Below are 10,771 nucleotides of genomic sequence, written 5' to 3' on the forward strand. Positions count from 1 at the left end.
ATCGAGCCCTGCATTAGGCTCTATGCTCGACATGCAGTCTGCTTGAGATTCTCTCTCTGCCTCTGCCCCTCCCCCGGCTTGCACATGCCCTGTCTCCAAATAATCTTAAAAAAAAAAAAAAAAAAAAAAGCTCCTAACCACTCCACTCTAGTGTAATTTATATCTAGCTAGTTCCTAGGTATAGTTACTAACATTGGTTGTTAAAAATTTTGCCTGCCTTTTTTAAAGGATTATTTAGGGGTAGAGTTGTCAAAGAAATGTACCTCTAAAGAAAACTTCCACAATGAATAATTTCGAAGTTTTTTAATGCATGAAAAGAACATCTCAGAAACAGAACAGGTATTGACTTATTAACGATGAAGCGCTATATAAAGGAGCCCCCTCCCCACTTAGTAAATAGGAATCTAGTGTAAATAGACGTGAAAGGTGGTGAACACTTTAGGATTAAATGCGAACCCTAAAGTTGTATACAACATTCATATATGGCTTATTATCTCATAGCAGTAATATTCTCCTAACGATGCATATGACATTTATACTCACTGGTAAGATGCTTTTGACTCAAAAATTTAAAAAAACGCCGGAGAGGTAGTTTTGCCAATGCACGGTGAGAAAAAAGGCTTTGCCTTGCTTGTTTTCCTTAAACATCTGTAACCATTTCACTTTGTTCTAATTTTCTTCTGGATTAGCCAGGAAGATAATGATGCTTTTAGAAGAAGCCAATTCAAAGCCCTCTAAGAAGGGATTCCCCCAACTACACAAGGATGTTTTTGAAACAACTGGTCTGCAAGTCCCCTGGGGAGTCTCCACAGGGCTCTTCTGTCTGGAAGAGGACACAGATTCTGGCTCCAAGGAGACCTGTTAGGATTTGACCAGCAGTTACAGGGATGCATCCTGTTTTCTCCTCGAATTCTATGCATGGTCTCATGATGGTAATTTCTACAGTGACCCCAAGAGGAGTGGTAGGTACCCTGTCGTGGTAAGTCAGGGATGGCTTTAAATAAATATATATGTGTATGTGTGTATATATATTGAAGTTTGAAACAAAAGTGTGAAAAATTCTCTAGCTAGCTGGTAAAACAGCATGATGAGTACTGCAAGGGACTTCATGTCATGCCTCATGTTTTCAGTTGTGTTGCATGAAGTCATCACATCTTAGACACAAAGGGAGTTTTAGCTTCTGTCTGTGACCTGCTGCTTTATCTGCATGAGGAGACACGGAGTGGGGAAGGTCTACAGATACTCAAAGTCCTTGACACTGGTCATTTGAGCCTATGTACAAACTAGCTTAGCCTATCCTTACAATGAGAAATAAGCCCGAAAAAAAAAGAAAAGTTAAATGTCAAGGGGCAACACAACATTGGTCAATTCGCAAATCTAGAACAGCCATGTGCTGGACAATGGTTAGGAACCACTAGAAACAAAGTGACATAGTATTAGGCATGACTTGTTACACATCAGAAAGCATAAATATACATTGTAAGAGGTTTATATGCAGCCCCACAGAGTATGTACAAGTTGGAGCTGCTGTGAAGCCGAGCAGGAATTCCTGGAGCACCCCCCACCCCCAGCTCAAAGCAGATCTCAGCAGACATTTATCCTTGCGAATGAACGCACAATGTGAGAAATCAAGGTCACCAGTGAAATAGCACTTGGCCTGCTGAGTGTCTTCTTTCCCATAAATATGCACAAGTCTGGGTCCAGGGGTGGCCCGTGGCCTCACAGCTCCTGCCCCTCGTGGAGCCAAGGCCCATGCTGGACCCCTAACTCCTGCTTCCATGGATTCAGGTTGTGGGCTCCTGCCTTCACGGGCTCCAGATGCAAATCAAAGCATAAATAACAGAGACCACACTCGTGGCTCCTCCATTCACAACGTTACTGGGAACAGATACTGGTCAGAGCAGCACAAAGGCCACATGCCAGGGTCCAGGAGTGGAGAGGAGCTTTGTGCACTTTTGCCAAAGCAAACCCCCTCCCCAAAACCTACCCTACGTGTCTTTTATTTTACTGGCTGGCCCTGTCTGTAGCTAGGAAGACACTGTGTTGCTCCTGCGCTCGTTCTATCAGCTTCCTCTTCTTTTTCTTGTTCTTCTTCTCCTTTGCTTTTGGGGCTCTCTTTCCTACACCGGGGGAAAGAGAGAGAAATGAAGACATGTCAGAAACGGCTCCTTCTCTAGGAAGGAAAACACAAAACATTAAGAGTTTTACACGAAGCCCATCTGGAAAACATCACCTATGGAAAAAGCAGCCTCAAAGAGAAAATTGTTCACATTAATTTTGACAGAATAATAATAATTTACTAAATTGGATATGCTGTCTAAAGCAGAGACTGATCTTCCTGTTATAGGGACCTGGCATATTTAAAAACCTCCCAGCGGCCTGATCAGTCTTGCAAATATCATCCTGCCACAAAAATTCCATTTATTCCCTCCGACTTTTAACAATGCTACCCTTTACTAGACATCTTTACATCTTTCTACTGCTCCACATGTCGGTGGGGCGAAAGAAAATAAGCATCTATCTACAGTAAATATACCAGAAGTTTCAAACTCCCTTCTCCCTGCCCCCCCCCCCCCCCAGGCAAAAGAAATGTCTTGCTTTTAACATTATTCCCTTCCTGTTCTCCAGAGGCCAGTGTATGAAATGACATAGGTGGAATACTTCATTTTCAATCAAAATTCATGAGGACATCATTCATTATGTGGCTTAGGGCTTCTTACACAAATCCCCTAGACCAGTTATTCTTACTATTGTGAACAAGAAAAATGCTGATTTGTTCCTGAAGAACTGGGGAGAGGTGTCTTCCTACCGGAAGATCACACCGCCACGTAATCTTTGCCTTCGCCACCAGGAAGCCCAGCCCACTAGCTAAATAGTTGAGGTTTGTCTCCATCAGGAGTTTTTGAATATAGTTTTCCCTTTGCCTCTGCTGTATTTCACTTTTTATGTCTTGTGGTTATGGTTCATAGTTTTTACAACGTCTCAACATTTCTTTGCAAGGATATATACATAAGATCATGAGAGAAAAGAACAACAGGCATTTGCTTTAGGTCCATTGCCCTCTTTGGGTTCTAAACAGAGGAATCATGGGATTTTTAGAGCAGGAAAGAGCTTAAAGGTCACTGAGGTTTGCAGAAATTAAGTCATCACCATACACCTTCAGAACAGAAAGATTCTTCCCTCACCAGACTCAACTCTCCTCTCCTACCCAGCCTACTTCCGTTCTACTCGTGTAGTCCTACAAAACTTTCCTGTGAAGTGTGGCTCTTCAACACTGTAGTAATCAGTACCACAAACTGGACATTCAGTTCCAGTGCATGCTTTCCAACCTTCCAAGACCCTTTATTACAGGGATGTAGCTAGCCAGCTTTTCTGTCGAGACGATGGAGGTGGCAGCTCATGTAGGAGATGTGAAATTAGGCAGCTAGATCCCTGCCTTAGGAAAGCAGAATCATAGTAGATTACAGGAGCCTGGGAGATTTCTAAACAAGGGAGGGATTTCTTATTTTGTTTGAAGATGGAAAAGAGTCACTTGGTTGGCACATAGTTGACAATCAACAAGTGTTTGCTGAGTAAAACTTTATCACAAGATAAAGAATAACTTATTTTTAATAGGACATGACATTAAAATAATCAGAATAGGATTGTGCCCTCACATTAAATTTTGAAGGTCCCTGAAGTTAATTTTTGGTTCTTATTAAATTCTAGCATTAATGTTTCAATGGCATCTTGCCATCTTTAAACATGGTTAATCCTACCCAATGAAACCTTAGTCCAAACCATCATTAATCAAAGAAGCTGTAAAGTTACAACTATTTTAGTAACATTAGATCGAATGATGAGACACACCTAATGAGGGCAGACAGATGAAACACTTAACGTAAAATTGCATATTTAAAAAGAAGGCTCAATTATAAAGTTTTTGAAGATTTCCTTAGTTCTAGATTTTCTCTAAACAACAAAAAAACCTTAGTTAAAATCATTGCTAACTACATTGTAAAAATGAGCTCGTGTTTAATTTATTTAAAGCTTGGAGTTTCTTTTAAATGCAAATTGAAATTGAGTAAATGGAAAAATAATATTACTAGATGTTTAAATGTGTTAAGATAAAAATATACTGAGTATTTGTTCAAGAAATCTTTTCCCATTCACCATTTCAATTTTTCAAATGAAAAATGTGCAGTACTTTCACTAACAGAAAATCTATGCTAAGTGACTGGAAATTCTTATTTTAAGAGAGGGACAATTTCACGCCCCTTATCTAATATATCATTCTGATGTAATTGTCAATATCAAATGGTCTTTGGATTTGCTGGCTGATATAATATTGTGTGATAGGAAAGTTACTCAATATTTGCATAAAATAGTTCCTAGTGTGGCCAAAATTTCAGCAATGCTTCTGGAAACTTAAGTTGTACAATTATTCCATTGGCAATAAGTTATACGGTACTGGTTTCAACTAGAGATGCTTGGGAGACTGAATTACAACCCTAAAAATTTTCCTCAGAAGTCTCTTTTGAATGACATCTCTGGGCTATTGGTTCATTGCTTGGTTTTGTTTCTGGTCAGCCCCATTTCTCATGTAGGATATATTGCAAATACTGAAGAATTAAGATGGTTAGCCAAGATTTGACCACTGATAGGCCTAAATTAGCTGAAAATATTTTGTGGTCCATAGTAGGCTATTTTGACTTAAAGCCCAAAGTAATAAAAAAAAATAAAATATAACCTGAGGTACAAAAAGTCTTGTACATATTTTCTTCTGAACTCTGCTAAGATTTTCAAACATAAGAAATCGGTAAGATTACAGCTAACAGAAAATAGATATCCCCATTTTGATCTATATATTTGAAAATAAGTTATATTGGACATACAAGTGTGCTAATTTATGTTTTTCCATTTCTTTACACCTGTGGCTAGATTAGATTTGGAGAATGCCTTCTAGAGTTTCAGATTATTTCACATTCTCAAGCACATTCACCCTATACAGGAAGCATTTAAAGGCAAGTATGATGCCAGTCACCCAAAGAGAAATTCAAGTCATGGATTTAACTTTCTTTTTAGTTCACGAGCAACCACCTGGAAAATGTACTGCCCAAGATCAGCAGAAAAAGGTTTGAGTTTTATGATGACATTATCAGCCTCTAGCTATGTCCAACTCTGATGACATATTTGCATATCTTTGTCCTGAGTGCTTTAAGAATACAGTGGCCTTGACAAGTCACTGCTCAGTCTCTTCAGCACTGCCGTACAGATGCAAGAAGAGCGGCTCAGACATTACAGTTGTTCAGGAAAGCAGAGGGGTTTAACAGAGAAAGGCCGAAGGAAAGGGAACCTGTCGGTAAGTGTGGTCTTGCAACTGAGATGTTTCATAACACATCATACTTGTGACTCTGTTTTTACATTTACGGAATGAAGATGCTATGATCCTTTTTCACCAGAAAGTTGTATAAACTATCACGAGCAAGGTAAGACCATCATCAAAATGAACAAAGTTAGAAAGATACCATCAAAACCACACTCTAACCAACATAATTATATTGATTTGCACACATGTGGAAATGGTCCAACAGGATAACCTATCAACTCTTCTACAGAGAAAGGTGATCAGCCCCTTACGGAAATACTCCTAACGTCCAGCTGTAGATTACTGCTATTAGAATCAGAAATAGGATAGATTATTTTCCAGCAAGATACCAGGCAGACTCACAAATTACATGAAGCTGTGAAAATACGAACTCCACTGCCAGGCAGGCACGAATTTCATTCCCTCCTAAGCCCCAGAGTCGAGGAAAGTCTTCAAAAGGTTTCTCCTCTCACTAGTTTTAGGTAGGAGTTTCTTCATAACTGGAACAATGGTTCCGGAACATCCATTAGTAAGGCACAAAGGGTGTATAGGGTTTCCATAAAGATTACTAAGTGCTTGGAGGAAAACTTTCTAATGGTAAATGCGATGAAAGATAATTGAAGAATTCAGTAGCTGTGACTATGGAAAAAAAAAAAGTCTCTCCACAAACACACACACACACACACACACACACACAGGAAAGCCACAATTATGACAAATGTAATTTCCACTGTTAGAGCCACAACTGTGATGATAAAGGTGATCATCTGAAACTAGGACTATTTTCTATTAAATTTTAATGATAAATCTGTGATGCTAACTTGAAACCTGGGCTTCACTGTATTTATGAAATTCACCAGGGAGATTTGGGGATCATCTCGGAGATCAGGCCATTCTTCAAAGCAGCTGAAACCGAGGGACAAAAAGTCTGAAATCCAGCAAGCTGGGGAACTTTGTCATGCTTCAGAGGACACACTAGAGGTGGAACAGAGAAAGCTGCTTCCACATCTTCACAAGGACTGAGTTGTAGACAATGAATAGCAATTGAGCTATTTCTCTTTTTCATGTGGACAACTTGAGTTTGCCCAAGAATGAGTAGCAACAGAGATTTATTTATTTAAGAGTGATTGATGATTCTCTGGAAAAGAGCCAAGTTGGCTCCTAAATATTTTAAAAGCTCATATAAAAATAGACAAAAGACTTAACTATAATCCATAAGGGAAATAAAAACAGCTAATAAATATATGAAACAATCGAATCTCACAATTAAAAGTGCCAAATAAAATGAGTCGCCACTGCCAAGATTCTTAAAAGTAAGAAGTGAGAATGTGGTGAGACAGGCATCAGGATACATTATGAGAATACAAAATTGATACAGTCTTTCTAAAAGCCATCTGGCAATGTGTACAAAAGCATTAAAATATTCATAACTTTTGACTCAGACCTAGGAACCCATCCTAGGAAAATAATCTAAACGTGGACAGAGATTTATGCATAGAGATGTTTACTATATAACTCTGAAAAAAATTATAAGTTACCAAAATATCCTACTACACAATTTTTCATGACCTCTTTTTATGATTACTAAAACAATAAGTGTTTTTTAACTATGAAGTATTTGTCTCTTAAGGCCCAGTAATTAAACTTGTTGCCAAGAGAAATTGCATGTCCCTAAATGTATCATAAATAGGTATAAGGAAAAGGCTGTAATACAAAACATTCCTCTTCTAGTGGTAAGCAGACTTTTGAGTGGAACGGTCAATCATAATTGGATCTAAGATACAAAAGCTTAAGAACTACTGAACTACCTCAACACTTCTGGCATTAAGAATGGGTGTTAGTTCACAAAGCTGTTTTCATCTAGAAAGGCATCCAAGTAGGCAAATACGATGAGCATGACCGGAATCTACCACAGTATATCTACCCAGTCTAAGGTAAAAATCTTCCCCTGTAACAGTTCCAAATAACATACTAATGGCTATTTTACATCAGCTGAGCCTCAGAGGAAAGAGTCTGAAACAAATGTATCCGCTCTATCTCCTTATTTATAGTACAAAGTTCTTTAATTGGTGTTTTTAGTGACATTTATCTGGTTTTTTAAGAAATAACCTCTTTTCCACTAAAAATATTACACAGAGAGAGGTCTTTAGAAAGGACTGGCAAATCCATCAATGACTGTTTTCTGACTGTGATCAAATTGTCTTTGAGAACAAAATAAAGACAAATCAACAAATTTTCAAGTATTGAAAAACAAGCTATATGCTGAGGAGATTCTACTGGGCCATCTTGAACGTCAAGTCGTAATGTGAAAATCTTCCAAGTGGTCACTCAGTCATTTCATCTTTATAAAAGAGCATGTGCTTCAAAAATGTACACATAACCTGGAGATAGCCTTGTAAGCAGAACTACTTGCAACTTATTAGTGGGGAGTGACAACCATCCAAAATAAAAAATAGTTGACAAAATGGACTTCTCCAAATATGCAAACCTGAAAGTCATTCAGAATTCCTATGTATATTTATGATCATTTGTAAAGAACTAACTCAGTAAGCCAATTATGACTGTGCGTTACTGTTTTATTTGTAAAAGTTTATAAAAAGAATAGTATGAAATGGCTTTCTTTGTAAGACCTCTCCATTCTTCCTTTATAAGGCATTTTATTAGGCATGAAGTCTCTCTCTTTTGTTGAAAGGAAGCCCCAGTTTGGTTTTAAAATCTTGTTTCATGTTCAGTATTATGAAATTGGAAGAAAAGCTAATCCTAAAGATCACCTGAACCTTTACCAATAAGGATTCCTAGACACGGTATTTCAAAATTTCCCCATTTTATAGCTCTGAAGAAAAATCTTTGGGTATAGACTTCTAAAGGGGTAATAAGACATTCCCAAAACCCTACAAACTCATTTGAAGTGGCAAGGACTACAGAAAAGTAATCTGAATGAGATTTGGGTTTCTTCCATATAACTTGGGTCATTGCATTTAAGTTCTTAGATACCTGGTACCTCAAAAAAAAAAAAAAATCAAAGACGAGATTCTATGGAGTTTAAGATAGGTGAGAATAAACAAAAAAGGAGAGGGGGTTTCAAAAATACCTACAGTTCTTTTCATAATAACTAACTTCATTGAAAAGTTTCAAGGTAGCAGAGACACATTACACTCAACTTCACTTGTGTGAGAAAATAAATATGTAATTCTACCACAAGGGGGCAATGATTCACCTTTACTGTAAGTATCTCTGGCGTAAAAAGTGAACAGGGGCGCTCTGGAGCTCTCACTTCTTAAATACTTTCAGTATTTACAGGCCTTATTTCTTTTTCCTTTAAAGCCAAAGGTAAGCTCTATAGTGGACTAAAGAATAGATAGCAAAGTCCAAGTGCAGCACAACGAAAAGTAATCATTGCCCTGCTGTTAAGAAGAGGTCAGGGTCTAGGGAGCGAATGAGAGAAGAAAAGTCAGATACATCTTGCTTTTCAAACAGTGATTTAGGAGAAAAGCATTCCTCTCCCATCCAGGTTGCAATTTTATGGGGAAGTAAATATAAACTACTTGCTAAGAACAAGGTCCACTTCTTGGATCTCTTATAGATAAGAATAGAGCTGTCAAACTAAAAATGATCTTCATTATCTTCTGGTCCGGGGAGAGCCCATAGATTTAATATCAAGTATAAAAGCTGGTTGTCAGGTGCTGTTTGCTGACAAAGGGCTCTGATCACATTGGCCTCCCAGGAAAAAGCTCAGTTGGCCGTGTTGGGAAGGGTGGAGAGACAGAGTATGGTAGGTATTTACCACCCCCGCTCTAGGGCAATTCCACTAAATGGTGAAGATGCGAAGTGAGACACAGAAAACCTAGAGCATCCCACCCACTTCCCTACAGCTTCCTAGCAGCTGAGCTGGATGGGCAAGCGGGTTCCAAGGTCTCTTTCTTACATACTTTTACAGCTTTAAAGGTCACTGGATAAGGACATAGTTTAGAGTTATTTTTCAAGAGAGGCAGAAAAGTATTAGAAGAAACTAATCTTTCTCTGAGCCTCATCATAACTGAAAACCCTTTTATGAATTGCATCAATATCATCTGTAACCTAAGACTTGCCGTAAATGTACACAGCATCGATTCAACGCTTTTTCTTTTAGCAAGGTGCAATCTAGAAGTTTCCTAGGTCGGGTAGTTGAGATGGTGGGCATTCCTAATATGTACAGTGTATTGTAAGTGCTGCACATACCTTCTTAGTTAGCTGAATATTGTGAAAAAAATTCAGTACTCAAACCATTCTGCTGGAATGTTTCATAGCTACATACCCGAAACTTACTCAAAATTTGCAGAAAACGATGAGGCTCATTTGGCACTCTTCAGTTAAGTCAGAAAACTCTGCACTCAGTTGCAGAGAAAATGACATAACTGATTTCATTTGATTAGGACCAATGGGAAAACCAGAGAAGAATTTCAAGTTCCTCCATAGCTGACTTCATACTAGACCAGAAGATACCTTTTAAGATAATTCCATTAGAATAAGAGGATTTAATACTCTCTTCTTGGTCTTCAATCAATAACCATTAAAAAAAAAAAAAAAAAAAAGAAGTCCAAGATATTATATTTAGGACTATCATCATATGGCAAGCATTTATTTAATTTGGATTCCACATGATTTCTATGGAACTTAAAGACCTACTTACAAGTAAAATGAATTAGTAATTTCTACATATTAGGTAAATCCAAGAACCAGCCATGAGTCCAAGCCTACCACTCACCTAAGCAGCAAGCCTCACGTGAAGACAGCCAGCACAGGATAACATAAGGAAATGCATGTTCCGTGGAAGATCATAAGTGCATCCCATCCCTCTGCCCTTCAGCGCTTTAGACCTCCCTCATTAAAAAATTTATTACCTTCTGTTGCAATTTTGTTTGCAAATCATGGCTACTATGCAAATAACTACATTTTAATGCCTGGTTAAACTCCAGTTCTTTCTAAAAATCAAGTGGCAGATATTCATTCAAACTTCACTAAAAGAGGAATTGGAGCGAAGATATATGGGCTAGATCTAAACACTGAATGTGGTGAGGAACCAACCCACCTGGTCTTTATCATCCATCATAATATGAACTCTCTTGCTTTTCCTGGACTCCATCCATATGGCTTCAGCCCTCAACTTCAGCTTACACATGGTCTACAAAGGTAACCCTGGCCCCGAGTAAACCCTGTGACCTTTCTCTCAGCTCTCCTCTCTCTTATAACCACCTCAGTCTCTTGGCTTGAGTGCATAGTCCCCCGAGAGGGATTCAACATGGATGCCTGGCCAGCCCACAGGATGGGTCACTCCCAGGTCTAGCCTGGGGGGGGGGGGGGGGGGGGGGGGGGGGGGCAGGGGGGTAGAACTCCGGCGGTAAAAAATTTATTAAGGTCTGAGAGAAAGGTGGGTGGGGTGAAGGC

At 38.7% G+C, this 10,771-nt stretch overlaps 1 protein-coding gene across 1 annotated transcript in view; it reads right to left on the reverse strand.

Annotated features, from left to right (window-relative positions):
* Window positions 1-288: 288 nt before the first annotated feature.
* The window catches only part of RSPO2 (R-spondin 2), a 150,850-nt gene continuing 140,367 nt past the window's right edge, over window positions 289-10,771 (reverse strand). Inside the window, exon 6 of the mRNA XM_032415796.1 lies at window positions 289-2,120. Within this exon, the coding sequence (XP_032271687.1) occupies window positions 2,005-2,120 (116 nt within the window). The 3' untranslated portion in view covers window positions 289-2,004. The remainder of the gene's footprint in view (window positions 2,121-10,771) is intronic.

The sequence above is a fragment of the Phoca vitulina genome, unplaced genomic scaffold (genome assembly GCF_004348235.1).
Source record: "Phoca vitulina isolate PV1807 unplaced genomic scaffold, GSC_HSeal_1.0 scaffold18, whole genome shotgun sequence".
Taxonomy (NCBI): Eukaryota; Metazoa; Chordata; class Mammalia; order Carnivora; family Phocidae; genus Phoca; species Phoca vitulina.